The 20,394-nt window shown below is 44.5% G+C and overlaps 1 protein-coding gene across 1 annotated transcript; it reads right to left on the reverse strand.

Annotated features, from left to right (window-relative positions):
* Positions 1 to 20,044, reverse strand: PSMD11 (proteasome 26S subunit, non-ATPase 11). Its single transcript, XM_066628880.1, has 14 exons — positions 19,915 to 20,044; positions 16,543 to 16,644; positions 12,800 to 12,924; positions 12,545 to 12,616; positions 11,416 to 11,473; positions 10,422 to 10,616; positions 9,761 to 9,905; positions 8,400 to 8,460; positions 7,924 to 7,986; positions 6,541 to 6,666; positions 4,358 to 4,393; positions 2,729 to 2,780; positions 2,226 to 2,368; positions 1 to 2,114 (listed from the first exon to the last, which is right to left on the reverse strand). The coding sequence occupies exons 1-13, from the start codon at positions 20,003 to 20,005 to the stop codon at positions 2,226 to 2,228; spliced, it is 1,269 nt and encodes a 422-aa protein (XP_066484977.1). The 5' UTR covers positions 20,006 to 20,044; the 3' UTR covers positions 1 to 2,114.
* Positions 20,045 to 20,394: the final 350 nt, after the last annotated feature.

A 20,394-nucleotide genomic window follows, 5' to 3' on the forward strand; every position in this document is an offset into this window, starting at 1 on the left:
TTTGAAAAAAAAGATTTTTTTTATTTGTATGCCATCTGAACATCAGATATACCTGGTGTGTGTTTGCGTGAACCATTTGTACATTTGAAATTCATGGTGCCAAAACCCTCCCCAAGACCAAAAAGAATTTACCTCCTCAGAACAGCTGACTGGCTGAGACAGAGAGAGCAAGTTAACATTACAGTGCAGGGAGGATAAAAAAAGAGAAACAGGAAAAGGACGAGTCAGCCAGATGAGAGATTTCATGCAAATATTCCTTGGTACAGGGAATCCGTTTACCAAATAAATGTAAAGAAGCATGGAAAAGAAAGGAAATGGAAGATGGGGCAGCGATGAAGAAGGTTACACTACTCAGATGTCAGCAACACCTTAAATATAACTTCATCATTCAATGACATATAACGACAGGGTCAAGAGTACCCCATCTCTCCCACACAAGCACAACACCCTAATGTTCTCCTGCAGTTGAAGAGAACTAGGTTTGGAGCCAAAGTACACTTTACACCTACCACAGAGATGCCACTGAAGATTATGCTCCAGTGGAGACTTCTCCCTTTCCCTGCTGAGATGCCAAGGCTATGTTCAGTAACCTGCTACCCTGGAAGTTCACTCTAGAAAGGCAGAGTGGCAGGCCAGGATCCCCCCATCTCACCTCACTCCACAGTGAACTGCTAGGCAAAGCTCACAAGAAGTTCTTCCTCTTGCCTCTTGCCTCTGAGTTAACTTCAGGGGTCAGATTTGGTCCCAGGACTGCCAACTGTCTAGGTTAGGAGTGTTCACCATACCACAGGGTGCGCCATTAATGCTGTGAGTTTCCCTACCCTACACCACTGGCTGGTGGGGAAACCTAGCACTGCAACACTATATCACATGATGTGTACTCCTAGCAGTCACACAGGGAAAAATACCACAGGGATGCAGGTTTATAGCAGCCTCCTGTAGGTGTAATGTGCAGCTTGGCCCTCAGTCTAGAAGGACTCACCTATCTCATTTTGGATAGTCAAGGGGTGACAAAAAAGTTTGTTTTTTAAAAGCCTGTGGATGGTCCAAAAACAGCCAGCAGAAGACTCTAAAAGGTCCATTTCTGGTTCTAAAAACAAAGTGAACATTTTAGGGCACAGAAGCCCAATTGTTCTTCAAACAGTATATTTTGTGAAGTTAAAGGCAAGCACGTTCTAGCCTTTCTGAAAAAATAAGAAATGGCATGCAGTTCAGAGCCAGGAACCCTTCGGAGCCACTGTTCAAAAGGCAGCCATGGCCATCTCTTGCCTTTTTTATGAGTATCATGGGGAAAAATGTATTCAGGCAGACTCCTACACATGAAAGCCTTCCAGAATCTGACAGGGAGCATCCAAGGTTGAGGGAGGCCTTTAAAATTTTTAACTGACTCTTTAGTAGTGTAAAGGTGATTGTGGGATAGCAAAACCATTCTCACTTTGGCTGCCTGTAGCCTCCCACTTCTGATCACGAGGTTAACACCTGCTTTCTAACTGGCCGGTTCCCAGACAATAAAATTCCTACATGGAATGCAATACTATGGAGTTTGTGGGAAACCCATGTACACACATGAACTTTTCCTATATGTCCATGTGGCAAGAAGCCACCATCAGTCAAGGCTTCTCGGGCCACATATACATGTGACATTATAGCATAACATGGGTAATGCCTTCTGCGTAGGAATCTTATTCAAATATGATGCGGCCTTTGGTGGCTAGGTTCCTACCAGAGGGAACAAGACTTAAGTCCACCCGTCTGCCACCCTCAAGAAAATGGGAAGCGCATTTTTGTTTAGGTAGCATAAGCCTCTCTCCTTTTATTTAGGATACTGCCATTGCTTCCTTCCCTCCCCCCACCTCCCACCAAAGAAACTTTTTTTTAAACATTATTATTTCCCCATCCCAGTACAAAGTTCAGCAGGTAAAAGGTTACATGGAAACTGGAACACACAATCGTATAGACAAGATGGATCAGATGAGGAAGTCTTAAAACTTTCCAAGTGAAAAGTAGAGCAAAAAGGGGGGGGAAACAAAAAACCACCAGTCTTCTAGCCTTTTGTCCCCCCCAAAAGGTTTCACGCACCCACTCTCCAAAGCAACAGCCAACAGTTCCCAATTCTGTAAGAAAAACAAAAAAGAGACGGAGCCACATCACTCAATTGAACAACCCTCCCAGAGGAGTTGCAAAGATCTGTTGCAGCCCACGCTGTGGGCATAAAAGCTCCTCACCTATGTTAGCTTCTTGGCTTTGTTGTATAACGAATCCACTACTTTACTCATATTCTGAATGGTCTCCAGAGCAGCTTCGTATGTTTTGTCTACTGGCGGTTCATCAAAAATGATCAGGACACCTTCGCCTTGGTCAAGGATCCCTAACAAGAGAGAAAATCCAAGTTAAGCTTCTCTATTGAAGTTGCTGGCTGCTCTACCATAAATAGTCCCTCTGGTTGAAGAGTGCCCATTTTCCAAGGGGGCACACAAAAATGTCACCAGGATTAATCCGTAAATACAGAGCACAAAGATGTTTGAAGATGGAAATAATGAAGACTCCTCACAATGCATGCTAGACTCTGTCTGTCCCCTACGCTTTTGTTAATGTGCATTATGTTCTAAAAGCAACATGCGCAAGACAAGTGCTTGAAGACCACAGATTAATGTGGCCAAATTCATCACTCTTAGGCATGTTGCTGAAGACCAAAGTAAAAACCTCAGCAGGCAAAAGTAGAACTCACCATGGAATTTCTTATCCAGAATCATCTGTGAGAGTTTCCTTTCCACATCCGCCTGAAACGCAACCAGAAGACGATCAGTCCAACAAGCCAGCCAACTGACCCAATACAGAATGTTGGTGATTCTTGGGCTAACAATCTTGTGATAACTTATATTTACAAGCCACTTTTCCACAGGAGTATGCAAACTGGCATACTATGTAACTATTGGCAGTACAATACAGTATGCAAATTGGCATAGAATGAAAATTACAAAAAGCATTCATTAAAAAAATTAAAATATATGAAAGCAACAACTATGTAACCAGGAACAATCTCTGAGTCACACGCTCAAGTAAAAGCAAGTATGTTTGTGCCCCTTCGTTATGAGAAGAGTTATGCTGCAGCAATAAACTGGTCTTCACCGATGAAGCGGTTTCTTCTACATCAGTGATAACTTTTAGCACCAGGACCCACTTTTTAAAATGAGAATCTGCCAGGACCCACCGGAAGTGATATCATCAAGCAGGAAAATTTTTAACAATTCTAAACTGCAATCCTACCCACACTCACCCAGGAGTAAGTTCCATTTACTATCATTGTTAAAAGCATTTACAGGTTGAGCCTCATTATTCATATGGGTTCCGTTCCCAGAACTTAAGTGGATGGCAAAAACGCACTAAAGCAAATCTATTTAAAAAACAAAGTTCCCTTGCTCTGGTGATTTAAAAACAGCCTTGCTGACCTTAGTGATGTAAGATAAGAGTCATTAAGAAGACAATTCATCAATCAGTCCTCCTCCAAGCCCTTAGAAAGGCGCTTCACTCAGCCCCTCCCTTCACCAATGCAAAGTGATCACTTTTCTTTCATGTGCTCAGGGGGGTGGGAGGGGTTGCCTGGATAGAGAAGGATTGATGGATTGTCAGCCAGCTGCCCTCCCCCCATTAAGGAGGTTATTGTTAAAGGAATGTTCAGTTTTTTAAACTAAAGGGATGCATTTTTCCCCTTCTCCAGGGATCAGCACATTCCTTCTCATTTGCAGGGGGACATTCGTGTGGAATCAAATCCATGTATAAAAAAATCTGTGTATAAATAGGCTGGACCTGTACATAGTAGACAGATCTGTAACATTTCCCCAAATGCAGTCGCATAACATGGTAGCATCAAGTCCAATATATTAAAAATAAAATATTGAAATGAATGGGGACCCATCTGAAATAGGCTCATAACCCACCTAGTGGGTCCTGACTTACAGTTTGAGGAAACACTGTTCTACATTATACTGAGCAATACATTTTTACAAAGGAATATTCACAGTAGGTTTTTCCATAATTCCCACAAAAAATATTTGGCACATTGTCGCATCATTTGCAGTGTGGATTTTCAGCATATTCACACATAATTAGTAAAATATTTACTAAAGACATTTAGTGCTACAGTTTAACTTTGGTTCTCATCTCAACTCTGTAAAAACAGAACTAAACGTTTTTTGAAACAGGCACCAATTGACTAATCCTGAACAAGTTTGATTTCTAAGAACTTTCAGCAAAGTTAGCTCCCTCGCTTTCACAGCTGCTCCTATCTAGACCAGAAGTATCCAATACTGCTCATATAAAAGCAATATTACCCAGTCTGCTGTACCTTGGCTCTTACCTTCGACAGCTTGATAAGGCTAGATATGTGTTCAATCTGCAAAATAAATTGAAACAAGATCTCAGTGTGAATGCAAGGGAGCAAATACTGTAACTATGGCTAGCCACAGAAGCTTCTAGCAGGTGTTGTACACATTACATTTAAATCCTGCTTTTCTACTAACTTGACCTCAAGGTAGCATACAAAGGGTTCCTGGGTGGTGACACACCCAAACATTGACCAGACCCAGACTTGTTCCGCTGCAGCGAGATGTGACCTCAGGTCATGCTAACTTTCAGATCTGCATTTGTTCAGTGCCAATTCTGCTCATTTGCCATTTAAACACACAGTACAAGTCCATCCACCCCACCCATGCATTATGTTAACTGGTCACTTCTAGTACCCACATGACTCAATTTACTTCCAGAGAATACACACGCTGAACCAGGTGGTCACCAATGTTAGTCAATTCTTTTCCAGGAGATATGCCGCAACTCCTGGTCATTCCAACCTTTTTATAGCTGTATAAGAAATCCAAGGGCACAGACCATAATCCAATTATAGTAGAACCTCCAAAGTTGACCACCACTCTATACTGACCACCTCCTTAAGTTGACCTAATTTTCACAGTATGGACAGACACTGCATATACACTATGGGAGACCAACCTCTCTATATTGACCACCTCTGTAAGTTGTATCTTGACCACTTCGACCACTGCACAGAGTATTAATTTACCCTCCGAAAGTTGCCCACTGAATGCGATACTGTGGGCCTGTGTTTTGTCTGGTTTGTCCCATCTTGGAAAAGCAAGAAGCAAGAATCCCTCCCCTATGCCTGCTAGCGCGTGTGCAAAAGGGTTTTTATACGTGGGCACATTGTACATGACAGACGTGCGCTGGCTGCCGATTGTACCTGGACATGTACCAAGTTGTGAGGGACACGAGGTTGCTTTTGCATAGTGAAGCCACTGTCCTTTCACTTTGGTTCCCATCACCAGTGCATAACTTTACACTTATATTGAGACACAACTGCTATTTTGCTGCCTATTCTCCTGGTTTGGAGAGATCCTTCTGGAGCACTCCACAATCCCTTCTGGTCTTCACCACTCAGAAAAGTTTAGTGTCACCCACAAAGTTGTCCACCTCCCTGCTTATCCCTGTTTCCAGGTCATTTATGAAGATGTTGAAAAGCACCAGTCCCAGGATAGATCCTTGAGGTACTGCACTTTCCACCTCTCTCCACTTTTTTTGTCAATTGCCCGTTGACGCCCACTCTGTTTCCTGGTCCTCAACCAGTTTCCAATCCATGAGAGAACCTGTCCTCTTATTCCCTGACTGTGGAGTTTTCTCAACAGCTATTAGTGAGGGACTGTATCAAACACCTTCTGGCATTTGGTGAATCTGAGGAGAACCAGTAGAGGCCAGGCAGCCCAAGTAAAAGTTTTTTTTAAGCTGTTGGGGCTGTGTAACATGCAACGGGCTGGCAAGGGATAGCATTGGTCTGCCTGTCTGCTATGAAACAAAGTATTTTTTTTAATTTTCAATTTTTTTAAGTTTATGAATTTTCAGGGGTTTTTTTAAACACTGATTGTGGGCTGTTTATTCTCTGTCTCTTGATATAGATATAGATGATATAAATAGTAAGCATCACAAAAGGATCAATTCTCATTGATATTTGCAATAAAATTTTTTAAAAATCCAATCTAAATAATAACTTGGCCTTGTTTTTGTTGTCCTGGGAACTAAACATGATAATATTTAAATGCCTTTTTTCCCATATGTTGACCACCTCCCTATGTTGACCAATTTCCTCCAGTCCCTTGGGTGGTCAACCTAAAGAGGTTCTACAGTACTTACATGATGCTCCAAGTCACTGTTGTTCTTCACTTCATAACCCTCCATCTCTTCCTTGATATTCTTGATACCCCATCCACTCCAGCCCCTAATCAACTGCATAAGAACCCATTTTATCCTAACCCAGAGAAGGACATACAGTATTTTAAACACACAGCAGTTTATCCAACAAAAGCACCTGTGATTTGCAACTGGCAATATATAACCTGCAGCCACTCTTCAATGCCCAATGATGAGATCAGAGGTTGCAGGTTTTGCTTTTCATTTAACGGCGAATTCCAACCAGAAGATAACCAACTTTCTAGAAGGCAAAAAGACAGGATAGGGAGCTCTAGAAGAACTTCTTACCTGCACTCTGGAGAAAGGCTCGATGACCCGGATCAGATTTTGTTCCAATAAGTTATCATAGAGTTTGCCCAAGTGTGTGTTGATGATGGGGTCGTCCCTGAGTTCCACTTTATAATCTTTCAGAGCCTGTGGAAGAACTGGTTAATGACTAATGATGGTAGAAGACAAGGAAACAACAGCTCTCATGCCAAGGGAGTAAACACTGCCCAAGATCACCCCATGTGATCTAGCCATGGACACTAGCCATGTCCATTACACAGGACTGTGATATGATGCCTACCCCTCATCGTGAAAATTCTGTTCCAAGAAAAGCAGAACTATGCACATTTGCATATATCTGATTTGTATATAATTTATTGAACATCCATAAGTCATGGGGCCAGAAAACAGTTAGGCAGGACCTTGAACGTTCCAACACCTGAATACAGGAAATACTGCTGAGGTTCCCCAGTCATGCATACAGGCTTGTAATTTTACCAGGCAGTGCCCACACTTTCAAATCTATATTCCACCCTAAAAACTTCCTAGCAATAACTTGGCTTCCTGCAGAATCTATTCAGGTCTGCTTCTCTTACTGGCTTACACAGTAGTAAACACCTGGCCTCCATAGCACCGACTGTGCTGAAAGATACAGAAAAGTATTCTGTGACATAGGATCCAGTTGTTTCCATATACCAGCAATTTTCGCCTTTTTCATCTCATGGCACATTGACAAGGCACCCCATCCATTTTTTTGATAGCACTGTGCTGCCAGTAGGGGGCTCGCATTCCCTAACAGTCCTACTAATAAGTGCCCAATCCCCCAAATGCTTGCAGCACACCTGCAGACCATTTGCGGCATACTGACTGACACAGATTAACAAAGCTCTCTAAGGTTTTAGTCAGGAATGTTTCTTGTGCACAAATTTCAATATATTCCAATCAAAACAGACTGCATTTGCCATGACAGATTTTTTGGTGGGGAGGCAGAGGAAGAAAAGATAGCCTTCCACTCTCTACAGATTTTTGCCATGAAATGTGGAAGTCACATTTTTAGGCCAATTCATTTATCTAATCCAAGGCTGCTGGATCCAGGGTTCAGGTGAATCCATCCACCCAGTGAGCGGACCTTTCGGTTCTGCCCAGGCACCATGCTAAGTTCACCTCATTCAGAGGATAGCGATGCTCTGGGCAGTCATGTCTGCTCAGACATCTTGTTGCACGGCCTCCTGGGATGCTGGGCAGTGGATGTGACTGTCCTCTGAATGAGGAGGACTTCGCATAGCACCTGGGTGGAACGCTTGGATGCTGTCCAGATGGAGACTGTATTCTGGGTGCACAACAGTTGTGACTGAGCACTGCTGATCTAAGAAAACCCAGCCCATTCCTGTTATGCCTGCTCACCTTTTTGAAGTCCTCCAGCGATCGATTCTTACTGGCCTGTGCCACGCATTTTAATGCTTCTGTCTGCAAGAGAGAGAAATGAGCCTACATGGGCAGTTTCCTAAGCTACCACAGATTCAGGTGGTGCCTGTGGCATTCACATTAAGAAAATCCTTTAGCAGCCATAAAAAAATTTGGAAAGGATCTTCAGCTCTAAGCTGAAGAATGCCAAGCATCTGCTTTAATTCCATCTGCACTTACTGATGGCAGCTGGTAAATCACAGAGGGCAGGATATTAAGCAGCCATAGAAAATAAGCATTCGAGGCAAAACGCCCAACTTGGACAGCAGTGAACCATCAAGATGCAATTATGGAGCAGCTGAAACTGTCCAAGCATTCCCTGCAGCAGGACAACCAAATTCGCTGAGAAACTAGCAGTGCTAGTTAGGACTGAAAGACCTTCCAAGGACAGAAGCAGCAGCTCAGAATGTCTGTACCTGTCTGCCTGCGTATCGCAGCGCAAGCTTTCCGCTCACCAACGCCTGCACATCTTCAGGCCTGAAGAGAGAAAATAATTTTTTTAAGGTATCAGTCACATTCTCCCACTCCACCTGAACACAGCCCATCAGTGGAGTTCACTACATAATCCCTGCCTTCTGCACAACTCCATATTCTGCAGTCATTTGGAGAGGTGTTTTTTGTTTTTAAACACACTTATGGAAATGCCAGACTGGATGAGAATAAGTCTGACACCCCTGAGAGGGGGAAGCAACTCAAATCCGAGAAGAACCTACATCTAGCTACCTTGGAGACCAGATTGGTCCAAAGCTGCTTCCATGTTCACAGCAAACTCCACTGAACATCAAAGAGAAAAAGAATCTCAAAGCAAAACAGCTTCAGCTGTGCTCGAGGTCAAGGATAGAATGAAGGTATAGTCTATATATATAGAATATATATATTCTATATATTTGAGTAGAAAGGCTGCTACCACATTTTGCCTAGAAAAAAAGCCACACTCTGAAGTGAGGTAGAACAACAGGAACTTGGGACTTTAAGATCAGAAGATCAGTTATACTGGGTAGTTTGAAGAGCTACTTGCTGCAGCCTTATCCTTTGAAAACGCCTACTATAATAGTAGGTAGGTGAAACGTAAGGTGTGAACAGCTTTATTCGATCGCGGCCTATCAGCCCAAACATTGTTCACCTCAATGTCACACATACTTCTGTTTCTGGGCAAGGCAAGTTGTAAGCCGCTTTCCCTCTCTCTCAGCAGTCACAGCCTAGAACTGGACATATGATCTTGCCTCTAATTAGTTTAATGTCAATGGTTGTCACACCAAAACCCACCTTTGCCTCCTTGTAGCAACTTTGAGGCAAGGTACTTAGAAATCCAATCAATTAGGACACAGAATCTAGCTGCTCTTCTGCTTTTTGGAAAATTTACTTCCTTTCAAGAGAAGCACAGCCTAACCTTCATGAATGTAGATGAGAGACAGTAAAAAGCCTAATTTCTAATTCAATTAAATAATTTCTTTAAATGGTATGGTATCCATAAGCCTACAAGCTCTGCATGGGACTTATGTAAGCCTAAAAAAGAGGCAAGGATTCTGCTAATCTCTGCCCCGCCACATAACTCTTAATCTTTCTTTTGTGCAAGTATACCTCACCTCACTTTTAGGTTCCTTGTCCCTTCTGAACCAAGGTTCAGAACCCTAGTAAATCAAATGATTCAGAACCCTTAGTCTCATTTTGCTGCATGTGTCCTGACCACAGTTCTGTGTGGGGGGGTCACTGTAAAAAGGGGACAGGAAACAAGGGGCTGTTGCATTCCTTTTGTGAGATATTATTAGCCACATACGAGTTCAGCATGATCTTGCACAGCAGCATATATTTCAACGCTGTGATGGCTTTGGGGCTGTCGATGGAATCGTAACCCTCAAATGCCTCATAAAAATAAGAATATGCCGTCTTCCAATCCTTTTCTTCTGCTGCGTGGATAATGCCTGTTGGAAGGGGAGGCAAACACAAAGAACAGGCCGGAATTAGACCATCACAGATTCACCTGGAAGACAGCAGAAAGGGAAACATGGCCACCAAGGTCCTACTCGTTAGTCCACACAGGGAGAAAGAGAGAGAGAGAGAGAGAGAGAATTTCAATTCCAATTGTTGTGCCCCCCACCCTTTCTTTTGGAGGGGGAAGAACTGCCGCATCAGCTCAGAAAAACTTCACAAAAACCTCAAGCAGTGCACGAATGCATGACAATCAGTTTCTGTTTCACTAGCCACAATTTTGCTCTAACAATTGAAGACCAAGTTTAATGCTGCATCAGAGATGCGTCCCACACCTGCAATGTTCTGCAGCCTGCCGCTGGTTTTACCAGAAGGCATATGGCTCAGGAATCAAGCAAACGCAGAAGCAGCACTTCGTATTTTCCTGAAAATGCACCATTGCAATGCTTATCTCAGGAGGCATGGACTTAAGATGACTAGGAGCCCACAGACAATCGGCGCAGACTCACCTGACTGCATATCCAGTGCTGCCTGCAACTTGGGTGGGCAATAGATGGCGTTGGCTGTGGTTCGGGCAGAGGTTAATGCTGCTCTTGCCTTTGGCAGGTTACTCAAGGCATGGTAGGTTTTGCTTTCTAGCAGTTGCACTTCCACTAAAAGGGCCTTGTCATCCATTTTTTTCAGCTCCCGCAAAAGCTGTGAACCTGACAAGAGACAAAAAATGGAGCCAACAGCCCAAGAAACTCATTTTTCCTCAACGTCACAAGCCTCCCTCTGTAATGTTTAATCCTGATCATGGCCATTTGACAGCACTTGTTGAATCAAGGTGTGGACAGCCAGAACAGTGTAGTGGTGAGAATGTTCATATGTAACTGAACAGTCTTGTAACTTTGCTAAAAAGCTCACTGGCTCTCTTGAGGCAAGGAATACTATCTCAGCCTAGTTTTCCTCACCAGAAGATTAGAGACTTGACGGCAGACTGGGGCATGTACTAAGCCAGGGGTGGCCAAACTGTGATTTGTGAGCCACTTGTAGCTCTTTGACATATAATGCACAGCCCTCAGAAATACACTGGTTGAGCTCCTTTTTGCATCACAATACAAATGGTAAATAAGAAATTTCCAAGCTTTATAATTACTTATTAGGTATAAACTGAGAGTCCACCAGGGTAAAAACATATGTTTAAAGTTCTTGGTGAGTAAATATATTTAAGAATTTAAATGCATCTTAAATATGGCATCATTCAAATATCTCTCTTGTGGCTCTCAAACATTTGAAGTTTATCATATGCGGCTCTTACGTTAGGCAAGTTTGGCCACCCCTGCTATATAGCCTGTTCACACACCATGGCTTGATGCTGCATCCATTACACAATAAAGATTATTGTGTAAAGCAGGTCAAAGTGCCCTTGTAAGTAAATATTGGGTGGCTTCTTATTCTTTCTAACCCATATAAAAAAATTAGTACAGAAGTCAAGCGGTACCCAGTTGGTAGCTAACTTACCTAACTGCAATGCTTCTTGGTACCTTTTAGTGTCAAAGTACAAAGACACCAACCTTGCCTAGAAAAGGGAAAGGTAAAGAAAGCATTTCAATGAAACAACCATTATTGAAAAACTAGGTATTTACTAATTATCCAGCATGCATGTAACACTGAGCTGATAAGAAGCCCGGCTGGGAAGGATGATCATTTCAGGCAGGTTGGGCAACACAGAAGAAGGTTTGCAGAGAAAATATGGTTGTACAGGAGGGGGCTCTGTTGACCTAATAATACATTTGAAGGGGAAGCTGTTCCTAACTCAGGGAGTGACATACCAGAGAGCAGAAACATCAGTCAAGGATGCAAAAGTGCTCACTGAAAACTACACTGGGTCCCTGAGTTACAGATGGCTGCATCTATGCTTTTGCATGGGTGCAGTTCATCTTTTGTGGCGCTTTTGCACATGTGTGATAGTGCTAGGCCAGCAACAGCAGGCTGCTTTGGCCAAAATATACACAGACTTCTGGAACCGAACTGGTATGTTTGTGTAGTGTGTAGAGACTTCGCATATCTTGTGTGATGTCCAGAGAACAAGAAGTGGAGTCCCACAAGATACATATGCTGCACAACTCTCCACCCCAGTTATCTGTATCGACAGAGACTGGAATATCTCCTGTACCTCCATAAAAAAAATACTAGCGGATGTGGGAAGAACAGCCGCTTCACCAAAGAGTACACATTTAAAAGATGGGAAAAGACCTGCATTTTTAATCACCCTAATAGTAAAAACAATTGGAAAAGGTTGCTGATTTTTAACACGCTTGCTATTACGAGAATGCATCCTTGAGGCTGCTCTTCTGCTTAAGTTATAGATACACTAGCAGAAAAGAGAGAGAAGATGCCAGAGAGGCACATCTTCTTAATGTCTGAAAGGCCAGCATGGAAGACTTATACTCAAAGGAACAGTCTAACATGTGAGCAATGTCTTGGAGACGCAACACAGCCAACCTTAGCAGATGATACCTTTCTTGTGTGCAGTACACTGCCAGGTAGGATGGCAGGTTTCCAAACACAGACAAGGAGAGACTGGTGTGCCAAACCTAATGGAACTAAATCAAGATCACAAGCCACATGCACATACTCCCTACCGTACCTCCAGAGCTTGACGCAGAAATGTCCTCTTCTCTGATTTGGCCCATTCAATGCACTCGAGACACAGGTCAACCTTGCAAAAGAAAATGGCACTTAATCTTATTTCTAGTACTTTTATCACCACCACCACTGCTTGGAGATTACCATCTACATGAACTTTGAACTGTGTCCCTCTGAATATGACCAACTAAGCCACCTGAGACACCACTCTGCTTTTGTAAGCAGCAGGCCTGTTGCTGAATTCCAGTTGTCTCACCTCTTGCCCCGTCGCTGCCTCCATGTCTAGGAACAGGTCTAGCAGGGACCGAACCAGGCGGGCTGCCTTTGCCTTGCTGATTGAATTCAAAAAAGGACGCACATACTTGAGAAGTCCTCCAAGCTCTGCATTAAAAGATAAACCAGTTAAGAACCAATACTGCCCAGGCAAAGAAAGCTGTACCAGGATGCACCATACGCCCAGGCTCACACTTCAGGAATGGCAGCAGCCGCACAACTCTAAATGGCATTAGTGGCTGAGGGCCTCAGGCAGGAGAGGCTCACTCACACGTGTTGGTTCAATTTACGAAGTGGTTATACTAGTTTCTGTATCATCTGAATATGCAACTGTTCCGATCCACCCCAACACAGTGTCTTTTCAGTGCTTTTTAAAAAAAGATTGTTAGCTCTATGGGACAAGGAAACTTCGTTTACCTTTCTACATAAACTGCTTTGTGAAATTTTTTGAAAAGTGGCATATAAATATACTTAATAATAATTTCATTACAGCCTTATTCTCATTCTAGACCTTCACAAATTGTCTTTTCTGAAAGTGTTCACTATTCATTTCCCTCCCTGTGCCTAATGTTTTGTTTTGTTCAAAAACTTATATATTTTTGTTCAATTCAGAGTGCAATCCAGACCTTGTCTTCAGTTGGCGCAAGTCTCTTGCACCGGCCCAGGAGTGTTGCGAAGGTGCTATAAAGCATGTTTGCACCTCCTTAGAAGCAGGCTAGGTTGGTGTGAGGATGCGCGCTGGACTCCCTATGCTGGATCCTGACCAGGACCAGGTACATTTGCACTGGCTGAGGCAGGCCAGCACAGGGGGGCTGGAGAGGGTGGGGGAAGAGCTCTCTGGGGGTGAAGAGGGGGCATTTTTTGGGGAGGTGGGCAGACTGAGCCTGGGAGGGGGCAGGATCAGTTGTAGCACCTTAGGCTGCATCCTAATCCCCACTCCCGGCCCGACTGGCCTGATATGGGCCAGTCGAGTTTGCATCTGCGAATTTGCTGGCACAAATGTGAATAGCCTAATAGGGGTAGCTGGTGCACAACATGGAATAAGGGGTAAAATAGCTCCTTACCCTGAGTTATACTCCAGTCGGCACCTACCTTGCACTGGATGCAGTGCAGGCCACTCAGCATGCCTGTTCCAGAGCATGTGAGGATTGGGCTGCCCATTAAGTACTCGTCCTGAGCCTCTAGGTAAGGGAGAGCTACAAAAGGAAGCTCCTTTCTCACAAGACCAACATGGCAACCTTCCCATCAAGGCATCAGGCTATCCACTGATGGTGCAATGGAGTACAGACAGCAACAGAAATAGAAGACTACCTCCCCAATGCAGTCCTGTTTTCCTAAGTAAATAGCTCCTTGTTGATGACTGAGTTTGCCATGCTCCCTTCTTTTTCCCTTAAGGAAAGTTTCAGTGTATGGTTGAACAAGAAAAGAGACTTCCCTGAAACAGTCTGAAATAGGAGTCATTACAGAAAGACGGACAGCCAAGCAAACAAGTTGTTTTGTGAATTTTCTTCTTTTAAGTCATTTCTGCCCAACGTTGTTGTGACCCATTCAACTAATCAGACCTATGCTGGTCTGAGACTGTTAAATAAATTCACCAGTTATGTCATTGACCCCAGGTTTCTTAAGGCCAAGCCCAAGGATGCTTGGGTGTATTCCAACTTGGCTGCCATGCAGATTGCATCTGTGTGTAACCAAATTCTCATCCACCCCTGGGATATCAGAAAGATGTAATGGATTCTTCAAGCTGAGTAAATAAATTAGGGCAGTGGTTCTCAAACCTTTAGCTCCAGGACCCACTTTTTAGAATAAGAATCTGTCAGGACCCACCAGAAGTGATGTCATGACCGGAAGTGACATCATCAAGCAGGAAAATTGTTAACGATCCTATCCACATTTACCCAGGAGTAAGTCCCATTTACTATCATTATTAAAAACACACACACACACACACACACACACAGTAGCCTGTTAAAAGTACATATCTGTAACATTTTCCTAAATGCTGTCACATACCATGGTAGCATCAAGTCTAATATATTAAACATAAAATATTGAAATGGATGGGGACCCATCTAAAATTGGCTCACAACCCACCTAGTGGATCCCGACTCACAGTTTCAGAAACACTGAATTATGGAATAGCGATATTTAGGTTTGCCTGTAATTACCTCCTTGACACTCAACATTCAAAATATTTCCCAAGCCTTCTTGTGTTAATGCTTTCCTCTGTGTCAGTGATTCTCAAACTTTTTTTTATCTCTGGAGCCCTTTACACTTCTAAATGGAGTCTCAGGGAGCCATGCTGGTGCAAGAATGGAGTTTGGAGAGCCCCAGAGCACTGGCATATACAGTACACAGAGTGGTGTAGCATGCAGCAGATGGCAGCCACTTACGGCATGCTTGTAGAACCCCCAGTGCATTTTAAGAAATGCTGCTCTAAGACCACCATCACCCCCTTGTATTTTTAATAAATACTTTGCTAATTTGACTCTTTACAGCCTGTTCTTGGCTGAACTCAATCTGAGCCTCAGTCCTTGGGACCACTAGGAGGCTACAGAATAGTTTTCTGGGCAATTAGCAACATCATTGGGAGGGAGAATTCCAATGATGGCCTATCTCTGCCTGGCCTTGTCCTGATGGCAACAACAGAGCAGCTTCAAGACAAAGGATCCCTCTCTTTCCCTCCCCCAGCATGTGAAAGAAAGATAATCACTTTGCATTCTTCCCAGTGCTGTGCTCTAGACGAAGGGAGGGGTCACTGGCTGGAGTGAAGCCTTTCTAAGCACCTGGAGAGAGACTGATTGATGGATTGTCTGCCTAATGACTCTGTCTTACATCACAAAGGTCAGCAAGGCTGTTTTTAAATTGCCTAGCAAAGGGACATTGTTTTTAAAGGTATTTGCTTCAATACGATTTTTGCCATCCACTTGAGTTCTGAGGACAGAATCCTTGTGAATAACAAGACTCAACCTGTACTGGTTTTCACCCTAGAACAGAGGAAGATTTAGACCAGGGGTGTTAAACAGAAGGCCCAGGGGCCGCATTCTCCCCCCCCCCAAGCTTTTTATCCAGCCCTCAGGCTCTCAACTGCTGAGGTGTTACAGCTGAAATGGCAGCCCGCATGAAAATTGGGTTTTCCCAAATCTTGAAATATGATCAAGATTTGCGTGCTTTCTCATCTGCTATTTGCAGTTAATGAGTTTCTATATGAGAACAGGGTCTGATTTCTGGCCATTAGCTGCTTAATGATGTCATTTTCTACTTAATGACATCACTCATGACTCCCTCAGCTGGAGCCCCTGAATGCTAACTTCAGCCCTCTGTATGAAACGAGTTTGACACCCCTGATTTAGACAGAAAGAATGGGCAGTAGTGCCCCCCCTCCAACATCACATTCCAAGTGACCCAATCTGACACTGGTCATTCTACTCTTCCTGCAAATGCACATGCTTTATGACTGTGGTACACTGTAGCCTGAATTGAATTTGTGCAAGCCTAACGGGTGGGTGGATGGATGACCTGATTGGATTACTGGCATGAGATGGAGAGAAAAGTTTAAAACCAGATGACTTTTTGGTCCAGGCAAACTTGAAACTCCACAGGTGGGAGAAAGTCAGATATCCTACATTGAGAACCAGCATCTTAGAAAAAACTTCACACTTCACTATCTTGTTTTAAAGAAGCTGTTGCGAGATGCCGTCTCATCAAATTTCAAACAAGATTTACCTTCTGCTTGTCCAGTCTTGGCCAAAAGACTCCCCAGTTCCAGGATGCTTTGCTCTTTGACTTGCACTGCCTCTTCATCATTCTCCTGGACATCGCGCTTCACTAAAAGGACAAGAAGTTTGATCAGAAGAAGGCAGGACTAGTCAAATTGTGACTAGAGAAGAAAAGCCTCCATCAAGTTCAGGACTGTCCACACCCATCCCTCCTTTCTAAACTTAACCAGCTTCATGTCAGCCAGTGGAACCTGCTTGGCAGGCACCATTTGAAACAGAATAGGTAACATATAGGGCAATAATGCACATAAATTATGATCAAGGATACTGCCATCAGAGTGATAGCACTGATACTACTGTAGCTGGAAAGTGAATCACCTTCCCCCTCCCAGTGTGTCATCAGATACTGTAAATAAAGCACTGAACTCCAAGCTTTCCAGTACTAAGAAGACTTAGTCACTAGTTTTAGAAACATTTACATAAAAGAACTAGTACAAAAAAACTACAGGTATTTGGAGAAGGCAACATACCTGCATCCTAAGTTAACACTTATGACCCATAGCATATACCAGCCATTTTTTCAAAAATAACTAAAGGAACAAAAATGACAAACTGTCTTTCAAACACGAAGGACTGGCTTCAGCAAAACTGAGGGCTCATAGCGGAGTGAACCATATGACAATCCATAGAATCACCGCAACTTCAGTAGTTTATTTTATTGGTTTTAATTGTTGCTATCTGCTTTGGGTTTTGTTTTCTAAACAAAAGCAGTATAGAAATATAAAAATAAGCCAACTGCCAGGTTTATTCACGTGTTCAAATGGCACAGTTAAGAAAGAGAGGTGGCTACTTTTTGGCAAGACCAGTGCATCCTGACATCTTTTTTCCCCAAAACCTCCTGTCCACAATAGTAGATTCCACCAAAACCATCTGGACCAGGAACGTTTTGAGTCTGATGAGGGCCATTCCAAATTGTCCCTCTTCCTCCCTCTACTGTCGAGCTCTCACTAATAAAGATCCTCGACAGCAGGTAGTATTCTCAGACTAATTTTCTCTCCTGGGGTTGGAAAAGGAGAGAAAAGCAAGTGGTGACCAATGGCTTTGTTCCATGTAATGTGACACATGGAAATGAGAGTCCAGTCTAGAACAAAAGAAAGGGCAAGAGGATATTTAAAAGGTTGGACAAAAGAGGACTCACTAAGGGCAGGTCAAAACAGGCCAACCCTCAAGTTCCCTGGTAACACAACACCACAACAGTTATGGAGTACCCACTTCCTAAAGCTTTGAAACACCTCAAGCACAACACTACACGCTCCAAATCCCTTGAACAGCAGCCTCTCTTATTTTTCTCCAGAAGCTATTTCTAACTTGACTCTTTGTTTATAACTGTAAAGTATATTGAAGGAAGATAAGTGAGTCAGCTACTATCAGCATGGGCAATTAATTACAAACCTAAATGACTACATCATCAATCCATTTGATAGTAGGTCAGCTTGTCAGCTACTCTCAGAATACTGATGTGTGCTGTTGCACATCTGCTATGAAGCCTGACTTACTGGTATGTGTTTGGAGATCTCAAATCATAACTGATTTCCCAAAGACATCTGTTAAGTACATATCTCCTGCTCCAGTTCTCATCTCTACTGGCTGAGGAAAAGGGGACAGTCATATGTGAGTAAGTATCAGTCTTTGCCAACTTGCATGGCAAGCATCAAGCAGTAGTCGTCTCAGGAAGACAGAAATGTCAGACTTCAGAGGTGCCAATAACTTCTCTACATGACACATGCTGTTTCCCCTCCCACAACCATTTCTTCAGAACTATCAACCCCACAACAGCCTTAGATGCACCCTCTCCTTCACCCCATAGCAAACCACCGCCTTGTCCCTCAAATGTCAACCCCTCCTCACACATGGCAGCTCTTCTCCTGCCTTTTTTCATACCTTAAAAGCTCCTCTCAGGAGAGCTGCCAAAAAAGAGGACCAGAAAAGAAACACGCAAACCAATCTCACCCACTCTACTTCCCACCCCACATCTTTGTCTTGTCCAAGAACCAGCTCTTTACCAAGGCACCCTAGACAACTAGCTTAAGTACAAAAGGATTTCTCCTTCTGCTTCTCCCTCTTCCCACAACCCTGCACCACTGAGACCTGGCAGCTTCCCTTCACACCAATTTTCTCAGATTCTTTCAGACTCCTTTCTCCCAATTTCAGATCCATTCTTTTCACCCACAGCCAGGGTCACCACCTCATTGAGGCGGGTGTTTGTGGTGGTCCTAGGTTAGGAATGGGGAGTGGAAAAAGACATTCTTAGGGAAGTTGGGAACCTAGCCTAGGAATCCTAGACAGTGCTCCTGCCTGCCAGGCTAGGGACTATGCAAGAGCAAAAAAGTAGGTGGGGGGGGGGGAAGAAACTGAGGCTGCAATACTATCCACGCTTACCTAGGAGTAAGCTACATTGACTATAATGGGACGTATTTCTAAGAAGACATGCCTGGGATTTGGCTCTGAGGCTGCAATCCTATCAACACTTTCCTGGAAGTAAGCTCCATTGACTATAATGGGACTTACTTATGAGTAGGCAGGCATCCTAGCTGCAATCCTATCCACACTATCCTGGGAGTAAGCCCCATTGACTATAATGGGACTTACTTCTGAGTAAACAGGCAGAGGATTAGGCTCTGAAGCTGCAATCTTACCCACACTTTCCTGGGAGTAAGCTTCATTTACTATAATGGGACTTACTTCTGAGTAGACAGGTAGAGGCCTGGGCTCTGAGGGTGCAATCCTACCCACACTTTCCTGGGAGAAAGCCTCACTGAATATAATTGGACTTACTTCTGAGTAGACAGCCATAGACCTGGGCTTTGAGGGTGCAATCCTACCCACGCTTTCCTGGGAGGAAGTTCCATTGACTATCCTGGGACTCACTTCTGAATAGACAGGCATGGGATTGGGCTCCACACTTTCCTGGGAGTAAGCCCCATTGACTATCATGGGGCTTGCTTCCGAGTAGACAGGCACGGGACGGGGCTCTGGGCCAGCAGCTCCTGTCAGATGAGCCTTCCTAGCCCAGCTGCTCAGCCAGGCCACCCTCAGCCCACCACAGCAGGCCGAGGGCTAGCAGCCTGGCTCCCCCCCGGCCCTCAGGCCACCCCCGAGCGCAACTGGACGCCCTCCAGGCCAGCCCGCCCCTCCGACTGAACGAAGCGGGACAGCCCCCTCAGGCCGCCCCCGCCCGCTCCCCTTTCCTTCCCTTCAGAGGCGCCCACAGTGAGTCAGCAGCAGCAGCGGCGGCTCCAGCCCGACCCTCCCGGCCCCTCAGCAGCCCCCGGCAGCCTCCGCCTCCGCCTCCTCCCCGCTCCCGCAGGGCGCGCCTCACCGATGGAGTGCAGGATGCCGATGGAGGCCTCGCGATCGGTGCTGAGCAAAGACTGGGCGCGCTGGAACTCCAAGCCCGCCGCAGCCGCCATCTTAAAAAAGCCAAACTCGCTCACTCACGCCGGCCGGAACCACAGGGCCCCACTTCCCGCGGAAGCCTCTCCGGGCCGCTTTCTCCCCGCTGCCGCAAACCATAGACACTTCCCATCTCTATGGTCAAACCAGCATCATCATTATCGGGGGCGCGGTGGCCTCTGGGAAATGTAGTTTCCTGGATATAGTTTCTGCGATGGTTTCTGGGAAATGTAGTTTCGGGTGCACGCAGAGCGGATAGCTGTTGCTAGGCGACCAGAGAGTAGGGGAGGAAGCTTCGACTAGCTCTAGGCCTGCCCAGCTGGGGCTCAGTTCCAGAACCTGCTTGGTTGTTTTAAAGCAGAGTTAAGGCCCCCCACTGAGAAATGTGAACGTAAACACAAGAGGA

Source organism: Tiliqua scincoides, chromosome 5 (genome assembly GCF_035046505.1).
Source record: "Tiliqua scincoides isolate rTilSci1 chromosome 5, rTilSci1.hap2, whole genome shotgun sequence".
In the NCBI taxonomy this organism is placed as follows: Eukaryota; Metazoa; Chordata; class Lepidosauria; order Squamata; family Scincidae; genus Tiliqua; species Tiliqua scincoides.

Coding starts and splice junctions, on each gene's coding strand:
- PSMD11 (XM_066628880.1), bottom strand. CDS start 20,005: ATGGCGGCTGCGGCGGGCTTGGAGTTCCAGCGCGCCCAGTCTTTGCTC. Junction 12,925..16,542: donor CAAGACTGGACAAGCAGAAG/GTAAATCTTGTT, acceptor CTTTTAATGCAG/AGCTTGGAGGACTTCTCAAG. Junction 11,474..12,544: donor TTCTGCGTCAAGCTCTGGAG/GTACGGTAGGGA, acceptor TCCCTTTTCTAG/GCAAGGTTGGTGTCTTTGTA.